The sequence below is a fragment of the Mus musculus genome, chromosome 19 (assembly GCF_000001635.26).
Source record: "Mus musculus strain C57BL/6J chromosome 19, GRCm38.p6 C57BL/6J".
NCBI lineage: Eukaryota > Metazoa > Chordata > Mammalia > Rodentia > Muridae > Mus > Mus musculus.
Genome location: NC_000085.6, coordinates 17,156,069 through 17,172,664, shown reverse-complemented (window position 1 = coordinate 17,172,664; position 16,596 = coordinate 17,156,069). Strand labels below are relative to the sequence as shown.

Sequence of the window (16,596 nt, the reverse complement as noted above, 5' to 3'; positions counted from 1 at the left end):
GAAAGCCATATGTAATATGATGTTAAAACCTTCACACATGTGTATCAAACAAAATGTGGACTGCATGCTATTACTGAAGAATTTCCGATGTGGAGGAATACACAATTTGTTCATTTTATATGTTCCTCAATTAGATCTGCTCAAAATTTGAGCTTTCAATGAAAATACATCAGCTGTGCTTTGAGAAATTGTATCAATTAGTTTACTTACTTGGAGAAGGCATGGCTAAAGGGAGTTTTGCATTTGGATCTTAGAATGACTTTAGTGGAGATTTCTTATGATTACGTGCTAAAGGCTAAACAGATGCTCAAACATAAGCCCTGAATTTTGCTTTCAGTACCTGACTGGTGCATATTCTACAAGTCACTCAGTAGCTGCCCATACCATTTGATGATTGTCAGAGCAGCTCTAAGCAAACATTCTTCTAAAACTCTGGCCTAATCTCTTGACAGACACAGCCAAGAGCTGATTGACTTCTACTATCTTAGTGGGTCTTCAGGAAAACTTAGTACTTTAAACAACACTCCCAGACTGAGAAAAGTCCTTGTGAATTAACTGCCTTACATATCCAAGGAGCAGGCTATTAAAGTCATGGCCCTCTAAAATTCAGGCTGATTGGCTTGTTAGCCCCCAGACGAAAGGATTCTCTCCTAAACCAAACTCTTCAGGTCTTCCCCAGTAGGCCTGAAACCAAATTCTTCATTGTCCTAAACACATTTTATGTTTGTATATGACACCATAATCATCATTAATCATTCCTATCAAGAACCTAAGAGTGACTTTACCTGCCTCACAAAAGAACCATTCTTCAGTTATGAGGTGGGTATGTGTGCCTTGCATAAGTCAAACACAAAACACTCATCATGGTGAATGGTGTTCATCTAAGCCCTGTTTCTCTATAATGACCTTAAAGGTCCCTGGTTAGCTTAGGACAGATGGGAAACAGTAATATGGCAGTTACCAGATCCCACTTAACTGAGCTCAGTAGGTCTACAGAAGCAATCTCTCGCCCTCGATTTCCCTCAAGTAAGAGACTGGGCCTTCTCTAGATGCAGGAGACATGTTTGATTCTCCTCCAGCTTGAGCCTTCCTAGCTTTCCATTCTTAAAAGGACAGAGATGAGCTGATTCAGGACCGCAGTGACATGGTCACTTACTTACTGATTGTCCCTTTTTCAGAGTTTGTAAGTATAATTGCCACATAGAGTCGTTAACTAACTTCATGCATCAAGCCTTAAGTGGCAGACAACAGTAAAATGCAAATACGTTGGTAAATACTACAATGTCCTTAATGAAGAAGGCAGGCTTACAAAAACAACTGGCACTTAGTGTTAGCTCCACTTCTCAAGGAGGTACTGTCATTAAAACAGACTGCTATCTGTATACACCCGGAAAATCATTTTGCCCACTGTTCCTGCTAGTTTTCATGTCATCCTGACACAGGCTAGAATCGTCAAGAAAACATCTCCACCAGATGGGCTTTTAGGCAAACCTACGGGACATCTTCCTAACTAGTAATTGATGTGGGAGAGCCCAGCCCATTGTGAGTGATGTCAGCCCTGGGTAACTGGTACTATATGTATAAAAGCAAGCTGAGCAAACTGGAAGCAAGCCGGTAAGCAGCACTCCTCCCCGGCCTCTGGCTCAGTTCCTGCCTGGGGGTTCCGGCATAGACTCTATTTGATGATGGGCTGTGACTGAGAGTTGTAAGCCTGAAGGAACCCTTTCCTCCCAAAATTGTATTGCTGTTTTGTTTTTGATTTTTGTTTGTCTCTCTCTCTCTCTTTGGTCCTGGAACTCACTATGTAGACCGGGTTGGCCTCTAATTCACACAAGTCTGCCTGCTTCTGTCTCCCAAGCACTAGGATTAAAGGCACGTGCCACCATTTCCAGATAGTCATGGTGCTTTGTCATAAAAATAGAAGCACTAATTAAGATTCATACCTAGTCAATTATATAGGGAAAAAGTAGCTATCCAAACAACCCTGACCCTAGTCAAGGAGAACTGTAAAAGGGATGCTTTGATCTAGTTCCAACTGGCTAAAATCTAGTTCTATTATTACTAGTATCTTTAATAGAGGTTAATACTATATAGAATTCATTGCGTAGGATAATAATCCCATGTTGACTATAACATTCTTAACTGAGAAACACTGATGTACAGTTTATTGTCTCTGTCCTGGTACCTGACTGCAACCTTGGTACTTAGTGTGGTCTTAGGATCTATCTACAGCTAGACTTTCCCTCCTCTGTGGGACATGACTTCCTGGGAATGAGCTAGCCCAGCTACAAGGGACAAAATGAATATAACATTGATAAATGATGTGTGCTTCCATGATGGATATTCTAGTATTAGGGTAACTTTACTATACCAAATTTCTTCCTTTTCCTGTACCTTTTAAATTTCCTTTTCTTCTATCTCTGCCCCCTTCAGCTCTCCACTCTATTTATGGTACCCAGAGGCATTTGAACCTCTGGGAAACTCTAGAACTGCAAGTCTCAAGGCCACACTTCCAGTTTCAAAGTTTGAATTGATCAGCACCCGTCCTGTGGGTCTTTCGAACTGCACAGTTATCTGTGGCCTAATTCACTCTCTGTATTAAATCAGTAGGAAACAGTGACGTGTCTCCATGAGTTCTGTAAGCTGTCCTAGTGAATTATTAAGCCCGAGGATGGAGGGGGCCGTGGAAACTCCAGTCTGCAGTCAGTTGGTCAGAGCACACAGGTCTAGCCTGAGACTGCAGTTGGTGGCTAAGTGGGGGCTGTCTTGTGGGACTGAGCCTTTAACCCGTGGGAACTGGAACCGTCTAGGCAGCTGTGTCAGCACTGAGACGAAGCATAGGATATCTATCTGGCATTTGTATGAAAACGCTGACATCTTTGGTCACAGGAGTGTTCTGTGTGACGGTGTGGTAGAAGAAACGTTTCCTAGCCTCACCCAAAGCCAGAGTGATGCGCTTTCCTGGCACAAAGCATTTAAAAGGCATCTGGTATGCCCTGCAACTCTGCCCAGGTCCTAAACAACGGTACTGTTCTTTTGTTAGCCTATCAGAATGCTGTGTTTCCACATAGACTGTCTCTCACACTGTGCACCATGGACTGTCTTAACATACCACTTGAAAAGTATTTCCCTTGAAACATTTGAAAAAAAAAAAGCAGTTTGTATGTCACAGAAATTCTCAGAACAGTTATATCCACAAGAAATTTTGTGCTGATTGTTTTATTTGTGGCTATTGAGAGTTTAGTGTGACACTCATGTTACTAAAGAATTAAATTTAATTTTTTAAATTTATTTTTAAAATTAATTTAAATAACCGTATATAACTAACTGCTACTAACCATAGCCTTAATGATTTTTATTATTTGAAGTTATACTGTGACTATGAAGAGTTGTAGAGACATACAGGACTTTTTTTTAAGTGCATTGGCATATGACTTACTAATAAAGCTTTTGCCTTTTAAATATGAGGTGCTGGACTTGAAACTCAATAGCAACTCTTCTAAAAAGGCCACATGACTCGGATTTTGCCGAATACTTTAAATACTACAACAGCAAGCATACCACATTGTTTTCTTTCTTCTTATTTCAACGATGCTATGCTCAGCATTTTGGTCTGACTTTGGCCTTAGTGCAGTACAAGGGAGAGACGTTACTATAAAGTGAGAACCATGTAGGTTAGAAGTGAGAGGTTAGAACTCCTATTTGTTTATAATTCATTTTTTCCTTGAATTTAAACCCTTATAAAGTAAAATTTTGGGTGTTGGTGTTGGTGGTGGTGGTAGTGGTGGTGGTGGTGGTGGTGGTGGTGTTGGTGGTGGTGGTGGTAGTGGTGGTGGTGGTGGTGGTAGTGGTGGTGGTGGTGATGGTGTGTGTGTGTGATGCTGAGTTTCAAACTGGGCTCTGTGAATGCTAGATGAACAGATAACAGATACACCTTCAGCTCCAGTTTGGCTTTTTACAGTTAGGACACAGAGCATTCTTGTTAAACTATTTCCCATATTAATCACCCATATAATTATATATCTGTTACTGAATATAGGCATAGTCTGTAAGTTGGTAATAAATGGCAGCCAATTACAGGCAGATAAGGACAGGCCCAGGAGATCACACGCTGTGGCTCATATAACTGTGAGCACACAGATGTTTAAGTCAGCTCTTAAATTAACCAACCCAGGCCTGACACCTTTCTCTCACACATTTTCTCCCTCTCTTTACTTTTGTCACTGACATCACAAGCAGATGCACGGGATGTGGTCCTCTCACTGAATAATAATGTCTGCGCGGAGCAGGCCATGAGTAAAATGAGCAGACGTTTCTCTCACCGGGCCTCATGTCTGCGGCACTGGGACTCAGCACTCCCTCCTCGAAGTGGATATCCATTCCTTCATCCTCTGACGGGGGTCTGAAAAGAAGCAAGAAGAAGAGCATTAAACACACATGCACACCCTCTATACACACACACACACACCACACACACACACACACACACACACACACACACACACACACATCACAGGTGCGCATGCGCGCACATGTTTTATCATCTTTAAAACGAATAAACAGAGAATAGAGGATAAACATTTCAACTGATTTGAAATAAGGCAAGTATGTGAGCGGAGCCCATTGTTACATGGCCCCAAATGCAGTGAGTCACTGTGAATGAGAACCACAAATGTCAATTTCATTGACACCCTGAACAGCAGTTTGGCTGTGTACAATGGCCACTTGTCTCATCTCTCACAAGCAAATACAAACCCGGTAAGACTTCAGAAAGAGAAAGTGCAAAGAGCTAACTCATCGCAATGGACATAAAGCATGCATTTTTTTTCAACATGAAATGCAACAGGTGTGCTTTAGAGTAGACAGATCCGAGTATTGGCCCGTTCTCTTCCTATAAACATGGGCCTAATACCTCAGTCACATGGGCCAAGGTCGTGGTACTCCACCAGCCTTACCTTTTAAACTTATAAATTAGGGATGTACAACCTATCTTGCTCAGTTATTGAAAGGCGAAGCAATGAGAAGTAAAGGCCTCACATCCCTGAGAAGTCAGAACTGACAGTCTTTCCCTCCCTGCTGTTGAATATTTGAAGGTTCTTTGTCGCTATGTGTTAGTGAAAATGATCCTCCTGTCTCTGCTCAGAGCTGAGCCCAGCCCCTGTGTCACCTTCCTCTGCAAAAGAAAACTGGGAAAACAGAGAACTGGACAAATGTGTATGTTCTTCTAGGAAGCTGGTGGTTGTAAACCATGAATTTCCCTTCATTTTTATTCTCTGGACGTTGTTCAGTAAATGTTCACTTATCATGGTCTTATATCTCTCTTATTGGCTTCCATGACATTTTAATCCCTTATGGTAAATCTTCAGACGTAGGCATGAATCCAAGTTGACATAGGTCACCTTTTTATTCTACTTCTAAAATTAGGTCTCATCCCTTATCAATGAGCCTTTTCTCCATGCCAGTCTGGACCTACCAAACACTGAGAGTTTCATCAATTTCTGAAGGAGTCAGGCTAAGTCCACTGGTCATTGACAAATCACTGAGGTGACAAAAAAAAAGGTTCTCAGCCTCTGGTAATAGGGAGACTAGCTCTGTTTATTGAACAAATATGCACTGACGGTCTACTATGCGCTGAGACTAGAGTAGACCAGAACCCTTAACCTCTTCCTTGTGGAGATAGAAGGATGGAGTCGAACCAATGCACAGTGCTCCATATAGCTCTACAGTGGCCGATGTCTTCCCCAGCATCTCCATAGACCCTTCTAAAACACAGCACCAGCAAGTTTTAAACATACCCAAAGGCCCAAATGTAAAGGTCTGGTTTCCAGGCTATAGCACTCCTAGAAGGTGTAGAATCTATAGGAGGACAGGCCTACTAGCAAGAAGGTACGTCATTGGGAATAACATTGAAGAAATATTGGGACACTGCCTCAGGTCTCTGTTTCCTGGCTGTGATAGCTATGCTCTGTAACTCACTGCTGCCGTGATATTCCACCTCACCATAGGCTCAAATGCAGCATGACCCAACTATCATAGACTGAAACTTCTGACACGACAGTCAGTCAAATATAATTCCTTCCTCTTTTTAAGTTGATCATTCAACTGTCTTGTCAGCAACGGGAAGCTGACTAACATAGGGAGTGTCTCTTTACAAAATCTGTGGCTTTGAGTCGATGTGTTCCCTAAAACTGATGCTGCACCAGAGCTGAGGGACAGTGGGCAAAGCTGGGAGATACCGTTCTGTAGCAGAGTGCCTGTCTGGTATGTGAAAGGCCCTACATTCACTCTCTAGTTACACGTGAACACGTGCAGGCCAGGGGAGGGCACTCAGTGTCCTGCTCTGTTGGTCTCTTCCTTGTTCCTCTGAGATAGGGCTTCTCAGTGAACCTGGAGCTCATGAATGGCAATGAGTCTGGCAGCTGTGCAATCCTTCTGTCTTTACTCTGGGGGTGTGAGTGATAGCCCAGGTTTTTATGCAGGTACTGGAATGCAAACTCTAGTTTCCCTGCTTAACCAGCAAGCCCTCGGCCTGGCCTCCAGGCCCTGGTTTTGAAAATCCTCAGAGGCACAGATTCCTGATTTCTCAGGATAGTATAGTTTGTTCTATAACACACCCACACACTCATACACACACACACACACACACACACACACACACACACACACACACACACACACACACACACACATACACACACACTGTTGTCTCAATCCATCCGTGTGATTCTCCTTAGCATTAAATCTAGCTACCTGTCTTGTAGAAAAAGGCTGCTAAGAGCAGTTACAGTCAAAACTGAGATTAATCTGGGTGTGGTGGCACATGACTGTTATCTCGGCACTTGGGAGGTGGAGACAAGAGGACCAGTGCCAACTTCAGCTACATAAGGAGACTGGGACCAGGGCAGGTACATGAGACTATTTCTCAAGAACAAAAGAACAAAATTAAAACAAAGCAACTAAATTAAATCACTTCCTGTGTGCTACAACACATATCATTTCATCTTATCATTCTGTTTCCTCACCAGTAAGAGGAGAATGTGTCAATTCTTCAATATGCGTGATGACAGAAGCCACCACACCTATCATCAATGTACCAAATTTTGCTCTCCAACCTAAGCGTTTTCTCTATGTGAAGCCATCAAATCTATCTTAATCGCTGTTATATCTGCAGTACCCAGGAGGGTAAACACCTAGTAAATATTACACAGAAGACCCTGAACACATACACACAGTTTCTCTAGCCTTCGGTCCAAGAGTCAATCTTCAAATCAATGAATAAAGAGCCCCCAGATTCCTCCTGACCATCACACTGAGCTCACAACAGATGTCAGAAAGTCCACTTGACAGTGAACATGAATGTGCAGGCCCCCAACTCAAAACAGGTACGGGAGGGCTTTAAATGTGACAGAGTATCCACCTAAATTTTGTGGGGTTTATGAGTTCTGTGATTCACCAGTAAGACAATGAAGTAACTGCAGAAGTTCTGAATATGAGGTCAGGGTTGTGAGTTGTGGTTCCCTTAACCATTGATGGGCTGGTTGACTGAGAAAATGGGCTTCCAGTTTTAAGAGTTTTAAAGAGAGATGATAAATATTCAACATCCCAGGCTATGGGGAATAAACCCAACACAAACAAGACCTCCTAGAAAGAATAAAGCACAATGCACATGGACCTTCCTGTAAACAATAAAGCATTGTCTGAGTTTCAAGTGTCCTTACAGTTAAGAAATAACTGGGGGTAGCCACTAGAAAGTCGTAGATGCTAGGAAGGCAAGAGGCTCCCAGGACCCAACAGGGGTGACATTAGCTGGAATACCCAACAAAGGGGAGAGAGAACCTGTAGAGACCGTATCCATACATTAGACATGGCCCCCCATTGAGGGATGGGGCCACCCACCCATCTCCAAAATATTAACATAGAATTGTTCCTGTCTAAAGGAAATGTAGGGACAAAGAGTGGAGTAGAGACTGAAGAAAAGGCCATCCAGAGACTGCCTCACCTAGGGATCCATCCCATATACAGACACCAAACACAGACACTATTGCTGATGACAAGAAGCGCTTGCTGACAGGAGCCTGGTATGGCTGTCCCCTGAGAGGCTCTGCCAGAGCCTGACCAACACTGATGTGGATACTCACAGCCAACCATCAGACTGAGCACTGGGACCCCAGTGGAGGAGTTAGAGGAAGGACTGAAGGAGTTGAAGGGGTTTGCAACCCCATAAGAAGAACAACAATATCAACTAACTGAACAACCCAGAGCTCCCAGGGACTAAACCACCAACCAAAGAGTACACATGGAGGGACCCATTGCTCCAGCTGCTTATGTAGCAGAGGATTGCATTATCTGACATCAATAGGAGTGGGGGGGGGGGGGCTTGGTCCTGTGGAGACTTGATGCACCAATGCAGAGGAATGCTAGGGAGGTGAGGTGGGAGTGGGCGGGTGGGCGAGCTCCCTCATAAAAGCAGGGGGGAGGAGAGATGGGATAGAGGGCTTGCTGAGGGGAAACCAGGAAGGAGGATAACATTTGAAATGTAAATAAATAAAATAACCAATAACAAAAATAACATCAGAAGCAGTGGGTTAATTGAGTATGGGTTGTACGTGTTTAGACAAAGCATAGCTAAGATTCCTAAGAACTGGGTATGAACCCAGGTAAAAGGTAATTTCACAGCTGCACAAACCTGCAGATCCTAGCATGCCTCCTGCTCCCTGGTGTCATGGAACTGAGCCTGAGCTGTTCAGCTGGAACACCATGCAGGCAGGCACCAGGGAAGGGTAAAGCTGAAGGCCACACTCGGGGGATGGGACGTGTGGGGGTGTGGAGGCAAGAACTGCGACAAGCTCATGGGTATTCATCAGGTATAAGGGAAATCTGAGCCATAAGAACCTACGGCAAGTCTAGGAGAGATCCGGGGATACTCTTAGGAGCATGAACATCTGTAGGAAAGGCGTGTCCTGATGAAAAACAGTAGGCGGCAGAAGGCTGCCGAACTGGCTACACGTCTCCACCTAGAGGACGCCTCACGACACTTCTGTGGTTTCTTCACTGGATGGAGTAATGTTGCGGCATGTCCCTGGCTTCTAATCTTCCGAGTGAATTTTCCTGACATTGGGTTGTTGACTCCATAACTTGCTGTAGCTAATGGAAAGACTTAGGAACAAGTGTATGCGGTGTCACCTTCCTCCTGCCTTGATGGCTGTGCGGGCTCTGCCCGGCTAGATTCGGGTGCCTGTGATGAGCTAAAGCTGCTGGGCACATGCACAAGAAATGGTTTCTATCCTGTTTTGCTTTGAGACTATTCAGACTACATAGCAAACTTTATTCCTTCACAGGGAATATCTGGCTCACACTGCCGTCTCAATGGTATCGTTAATTTGGATAACCCATTTCCATGGTCCCAACAGAGCCTCCGTTTTACAACACATATCTTCTTGCCCGGGTTGTGAAAGTATAAACATACATCTTTAAAGCTATGACAGAATTTTGGAAGAACATCAAAGACTTTCTAGTATTCCATAAATCTAAGTATCAATATAACACTTGTATGCTTTTTACTTTCATCATATATAAATTCATATTTATTCAATTCACTCAATTTACTTAATATTCTTAAATGGGTGTTTGATCCAATTAAAAGTTATTTTGAAATGTTATATATATATATATATATATATATATCAAACATATTCTTAGATACTTTTAATTTCCTAGAATAAAGTACTCATATGAATTAAATAAAATACTGCTTTTAAGTTCAACTTAGAGCTCCTTTGATTTCTTAATTTGTGGCTTTCTGTCTTTGCTAAGAAGAGAATATAAAAAGCTTTAGCTGTGTCTAGCAGGGTGTAATGTACTGGGTATGAGCTTCCTCCACCCGCCCCATAGCTACAGTTTCTGTGGTTTCTGTTACCACATGCAATTCTAGTCTGAAAATATTAAACGGAAAGTTCCAGAAATAAAAATTTAATAATTTAGAAACCTGTTATATCCTTGTTATTACTCCTTTATTTTTATTAGTTATTATTTTTAACTTCTTACAATACTTAATTGGCAAATTAATATTATCAATGGTGCAAGTGTACAAAAAAATACAGTGTATTGTCCATGAGGTGGGTATACTCTACCATAAACACAAGTCCTATCATATGAAATTGAATATCTAGATAATAATTAATACATTTTCAAGCTTAAACTCTACCAAGGGAAATACTCAGGTGTCATAAATGAAGTTACTAAAAATTCGATGAGTAGGTAAGATTCCAGACTAGACAGACACAGTGCTGGAAGAAAGTCATGGTCCTGACATGTTATAGAAGGCTCTGGAAGAGCTCCTAATTAAAATAGATGAGGGGACCTGCATGGAAAGCCTTAGAAAGAGCAGTCAGACAGGTAAGTGTCTTTGGTAGAAGATAAACAGTGATCTCAAAGAACTGAAGATACTAGCCATGTGCTAAGCATTTCTATGACCTAAATGACAGCTGAAACTCAAACCGCAAAATTAAAATGTAAATTTCACCTAGGATTAAAGAAGACAGATGACTTGGAGTTCCAGAAGTAAGTATAAACTCACTTGATAGCACTGACTAGGAATCACTGGAAGTCTTCTTAGGAAAAATACAATCACACACACACACACACACACACACAGAGAGAGAGAGAGAGAGAGAGAGAGAGAGACAGAGACAGAGACAGAGACAGAGACAGAGAGAGACAGAGAGAGACAGAGAGACAGAGAAAGAAGAAAATGAAGTATGCTACTAAGAGCATTGTGAGTACTGCCAAGAGACTCCATAAATGGGAGAGAAAGCAGTGATAGAAGTACTTTCAAAGAGTATGAAGAGGCTGTTCACTATAATGAACAAAGAATAGTCTCCAACCATGGCATTGAACCACTAAGATTGGACTAGGCAAATCATGTCACTTAAACGCTTAGGAGCCATGCTGCTTAAAAAGAAGTATCTAGCTGGATATGGTGACACAAATCTTTCATTCCAGCACTCAAGAGGCAGAGATAGAGATAGAGATAGAGATAGAGATAGAGATAGAGATAGAGATAGAGATAGAGATAGAGATAGAGGCAGGTGGATCTATGAGTTAGAAGTCAGACTGGTTTACATATCAAGTTTCAGCCAAGTCAAGGCTCTGTCTCAAGAAAGAAAAAAAAGTGTCTTAAGAGCCAGTCAGAATAGGCATTGTATTAATATCAACTAAATGGTTGTTAAGCAGAAAACACATTGTTAAGGTAAAAAAGATATTACTTATTAATTAACAGAGATCATTTATCAGAGGATGCAATAATCTAAAATCAATGAACAATGGAGCTTCACAATATATAAAACACAAATGCAATATAAACTGAAATGTGTAGTAGATTTCATAGAGGAAAAACTTGAATATATATCTTAGGAATGTATTATTTTAAAAAAAGAAATACACAGGAACACAAGACATCTGGAGAACATAACAATAGCAAGTCTGCATTCAATAAAAGCATACATGGTTCTAGGAGCAGCAAGCACATAGGATGCCAATCAGGATACACCGGAGGTCAGCATCATATGTGTTATTCTTTAACTTCAGGCAATTCATGTAAAAGAAATCAACCTCATAAGTACAGTGTGGAGACTGAAAAGCACTTGTAAGTGACCACAAAGTAAAGCCGACTTGTCACAACAGTTTCAAAGAGGTGACAAGGAAAAGTGACCTTGAATTCAAACATTAGAAAGTATGATGTGGGATGTATTGAATTAACTGAAACTCCCAAGAAGTGAAGCCTTGCTGCTTTGGGTTTCGATGCTCTGACACTAACTCTGTGTCTCCTCTAATGATCTGAATGTCACCAAGTTCAGGGCCAGAGACATATTTGAAATTCTCCAGTTTAAGAATGGATCCTGTATAGGTTGATAGATTACATACCCCTGGTGTTTATGCTTCTAAGTAAAGGAGGGCCAACTGCAGTGGTGTGCCAGACCTTTTATCACACAGGGCAACGAAGCACTGAAATGATCTATCATAGCTAAAGGCACCCTCTTATACTTAGCACAGTGATAAAATCAAAATCAAATCCTTTCTACATTTTACAGTGCCTAGCGAGTGTGTGTGTGTGTGTGTGTGTGTGTGTGTGTGTGTGCGTGCATGTGCAGGTTAACACACACACACACACACACACACACACACACACATGCAGGTTCTTTTAAATAAGAAATGAGCAATGAACCAACAACACTTGGCACACACAGCCATCTCTACTTGATGTAATGTTTTCTGACAGGCATGCACACCCAGTAGCTGGCAGTGCCCCTTTCTCAGAATAAGCATTGTTTAAAAAATTGGCAACTAAAAACCACAGCTTCACAAGAAACAATGTAGTGGATCAAGGTGGAGTTGGGATTGTTCTCTAGAAAAGAGCTCTTTGATTTTACTGATACTTTTTTGGGAAAGGATTACAAAAATAGAAGTTTTCTTTAGGTCATAGTTTCTATAGTTCTTCCGATTTCCAGTCAACAAAGATACACATGGATGATAAAATTGCTCTTGTCAGAAGTGAGATAAAATAAAAAATAAAAAAAACAACAAGAAACAAACAAAGGTTTTCCCTGGGGTATTTGCTGCTCTTTGTTACATACATAAATTAGTTCAGTGGTTGGAGGACTGCCATCTCAAGATTCTTGTCTGATAAGGTGGCTTCGAGATTTAACAGTTGTCCTTGTCACCCTGTCAACACTGGAGCTCTTATCAAATTGCCCAGAGCAGGAGCAGGATGGACATGCTCCAGATTTCCCAATCAGCTTCCCCAAGCCAAGAACAAGGAAAGAGCACCCAGTGGGTAGCTGATCTCAGGCCCATAAAATCAGCTCTTGGCAACAATCCCCCTACCCAGTGGCCGGAGATCATTCTATAAGCCAGTTCTGCAGCCAGGCAGGAAATCAAGTCTTAGATACCTGTAGACCCAAGGGTGATGAAGACAGGATGAGGAACAGAAAAAAGAAGGGACAAGAGAGAATATGTAGTGAGTATTCACCCTGTGCTGCCTTCTCTAGGGGAATCTAGGGGGAAGACCTCCCTACTTCTACTACATCACGCCTGCTGTTCTCACAGGACAGAAGTACAGTGTGCCATGTTTGACCTCATCATTACATGGGGCCAAACTGTTGGAAGATGCACGCCGCTGGAAGTAGGCTTTGATGTTTTGAAAACCCATGCCCCTCCCAATGAGAGCTCTTACTGTATCAGATGTAAGTTCTCATGCCTGCTTGCCTGCCACCATGCTTCTTGCCATGAGAGTCATGGACTCGCCCTCTGGAGCTATACCTCCAATAAACTTCTTCTTTTTTTCTCTCATTCTATAAGTTGCCTTGGTCCTAGTGCTTTGTCACAGAAGTAGAAAAGTAATTAAGACAGATTGTCTTCTGGCTTCTACAATGTGCATGCACACTTGCATGAATGCCCCCCCATATATATATACTTGTGCATTCACAGACACCCACATATGAACACAAACACACATAAAGATTAAATCAGATGGGTATTGGGCACAATGAACATGCCTGTGGCCTTGCCACTCAGAAGGCTGAAGCAGGAGAACTGTGAATTTGAGGCCACCCTGAGCTGGGTTACAAAGTTCCACACCAGCCTCAGCCACATGATAAGACCCTGGTTCAGTGTCAAGGAGATTAAATTAGATGTCAGGCCAAACACTTTGAGGAAGATTTATAAAGTGCTTTGACAGTTCACAAGCAAAATTTCTCATAGGCATCTCAAACTCAACATGTACAAAACTAGATCTGCCATCTGTATAAATCAGCAATATCATACTTCATCTGCAATAGATGTTTTTTAAAGGCCCATAAATTCTCAGATCTTCCCTTTAAAAGGCAGAGCCTAACTTCTCCCCTTTCACTATGGACTGAATTTGCACCCCAAGAATTTGAAAAAGGAGAAATAACACATAAATCTTAAGGCAAGGTACGCCCCCAAAGCTCCAATTTCACTTTGTTCTCACCTGAATCACGGAATCTGTGCCAAGGTCTGGGAACCTGCTGCCTTGTTGTAAGGATACACAAGCAGCAGTGTGTAGAGGTCTAGGTGGCAAGGAACTTGGCTTCCTATAAAAATCCAGTAAAGAGGAGCTGGGGTGTGGCTTGATAATAAGAGTCCTACCTCCTGATCCCTTGTACCAAAATCAAATGGGTGAAAATTCAGAGTAGAACATCTGTCCAACATCTGTCCAAAGCCATGGGAGCAAGCCCAGAAGAAGCCCCTCCCGCCTCAGATGTCCTGGAGGTGTCTTAATATAAAGCCCTCAGTCAGAACCACCTAGCTATTCTGCTCTTGAATTCTTACCACTCACAACTTGGGAGATAATAAGCACCTGCTCACTGAAGCTGCTAACGCTGGGCACGATGTACCTCACAGCATCAGCTAGCTGATAGAGTTCCCTCCCTGTGAACATGGCCACACATCACTTAGGCATCCAAGCCCGGACCTGGCACTTATTCTTCCCTATATCCTGGCTTCCCAACACAGTCAGCCATACAGTCCTACAGATTCACTTAGCCTCTCTCCATTTCTACTGGTTGTCGTGCTTCACCCTGTCAACTTGACATGGATACGGATCTAATCTCTGATGTGTCTGTGAGGGCATTTTCCAGAAACTTTAACTGAGGAAGGAATTCCCACCCCACTGGGGAAAACGAGCAAAGCACCCCTTTTTTATTTTTTTCGATGCCTTTATGACTACAGACTCAGTGTGATCAGCTGCATCGTGTTCCCGCTGCTGTGCCTTCCTAACCGTGATGGACTTTCACTCCTTAAAATTCGAGCCAAACTATACTCTCCTCTCCTTACTTAAATTGCTGATAGTCAGTTAAGTATTTGGTCACAGCAATGAAAAGAGTGATTGTCCTAGTTAGCTTCAGCTTCAGTGTCATCTGAGGCATCTCAACTGAAGTATTGGCTAGATCAGAGTGCCCTGGGGTCACATCTGTGAGGGAGTGTCTTGACTGATGATTATTGTGAGAGGATCTAGCCCACCGTAGAAGGTGTCAATCCCTAGGCAAGTTGGCTAGGAAGCAAGCCAGTAAGCAGTGCTCCTCCATGGTTTCTGCCATGAGTTTTCTGCCTTGACTTCCCTCAGTGATAGGCTGTGGCCTGAAAGTTGCTTTTGGTCATGGTACTTATCACAGCAACAGAACGTACTCAAACAGTAACCAGTACATGACAAGTCATAGCTCAAGGTTATTCTTGAAGAATTCTCTTATTTAGATTGTACTGCTTATATCCTCCAAATTGCTAACTGAATATGCTTGTTGTTTTCAACCTTGTTGTTACTCTCTGGAGTCCTTTCTTACTCAAGATGCCTGAAGAACAGAGTCCTAGCCAGAGTCCTGGCTCCGGAGCAGTCTTGAGAGGCCTTTGTGACCTGGTTTCTTTTCAGGCCCCTCTGCCTACTTAGCCTGTGGGCTCTGCTAATTCACTACAGCTCACATGGCCAGCTCAGATGCTAGATGTGACCCTCAACTCTGAGGTGGTCAAGTCCTATAGAACCCTATGCTGACCTCATATGCAGCCTTTGGGCATCCCTTTAGTTTCTGATTTGAAGCTTGCTCACTTTCTCCTGTACTGCATGAAGTCAGTGATCCTGGTGGACAGACACTCCAGTGTAGAGCATTGGACCACTCAGGGTGGCGATTAGGAGCTACTGAACAAACACAAATATTTACATAGGGGAAGAATTAAAGGGGAAAAAAAGACACATAGCAAGTCCTTGGCATAGATAAAGCTCTGCGTTCAGTACCTAGAACCAATAAAAACTTTTTTTTTCAGACAGCCTTGTAGCTTAGAGTGGTCTGAGACTCCCAATCTCCTCCTAGGACCATTGCATCTGGCTCCCTCAAATTATTATTTTCTTTACCATGGTTTTTCTTCTGGAAAATATGACTTATATTTGTTTTAGGTGTGTTTCTAAAAGAAGTGTTGACTTAGAGTATGCTAAGTAAAGATCATCCAGAAGCCACTTACCACTCTTCCCAGCAATAAAAGCAACTAGGAGTGGGTTTAGATAAGGAAGAATAGAGGTTTTAGGAGGAAAGGGGAAAAGAGAAGATGGTTGTTTCCTCCAGAACTGGGGTTGTCAATGCCTAAGACAGCAGGCTCTGTTGGATGCTCAAGTAGGCGCAGAGGGCTTTAACGCTAGCCTCCTGCAGCCTCTGTCTACTTCACCAGCTCAGCAACCAATGGCATTGAAGAGCAGTGCACAGGCTCCTCCTAGCCCCACCTGCAGCTGGCTCAGGGGTTGGATTCACGCCACACCATCATGCCTTTGCTTCCTCTCCCTGGAGCTGAAGGGTGTGAGGACACTAAGACGTGGGATGATCTGGCACCAGAAATAATAGCGACAGTAAAATACACAAACACATTTTCAACTGCTGCCCCAGCAGTTTTACACGCCCACCCAAAGGGTGTGGTGGAGGACCTGTGTCTTCCTGCTCCAGAGCTGGATACAGTGGAGGGGTTTTGTTTCTGTTTGTTGTTGTTGTTGTTTTGTTTTGTTGTTGTTTTGTTTCATTTTGATTGTTTTTGCCTATAAAG

The 16,596-nt window shown here is 42.6% G+C and overlaps 1 protein-coding gene across 18 annotated transcripts in view; it reads right to left on the bottom strand.

Annotated features, from left to right (window-relative positions):
• Prune2 (prune homolog 2) overlaps positions 1-16,596 on the bottom strand; it is a 268,296-nt gene that overhangs the window by 51,299 nt on the left and 200,401 nt on the right. For all 18 annotated transcript variants that reach the window (XR_386484.3, XR_386485.3, XM_030250976.1 and 15 more), the window contains exon 10: positions 4,323-4,402. Coding sequence is in view for 16 of the 18 variants with exons in the window: in XM_030250976.1 (XP_030106836.1) it covers positions 4,323-4,402 (80 nt within the window). In the remaining 2 variants the exon portion in view is untranslated. The remainder of the gene's footprint in view (positions 1-4,322; positions 4,403-16,596) is intronic.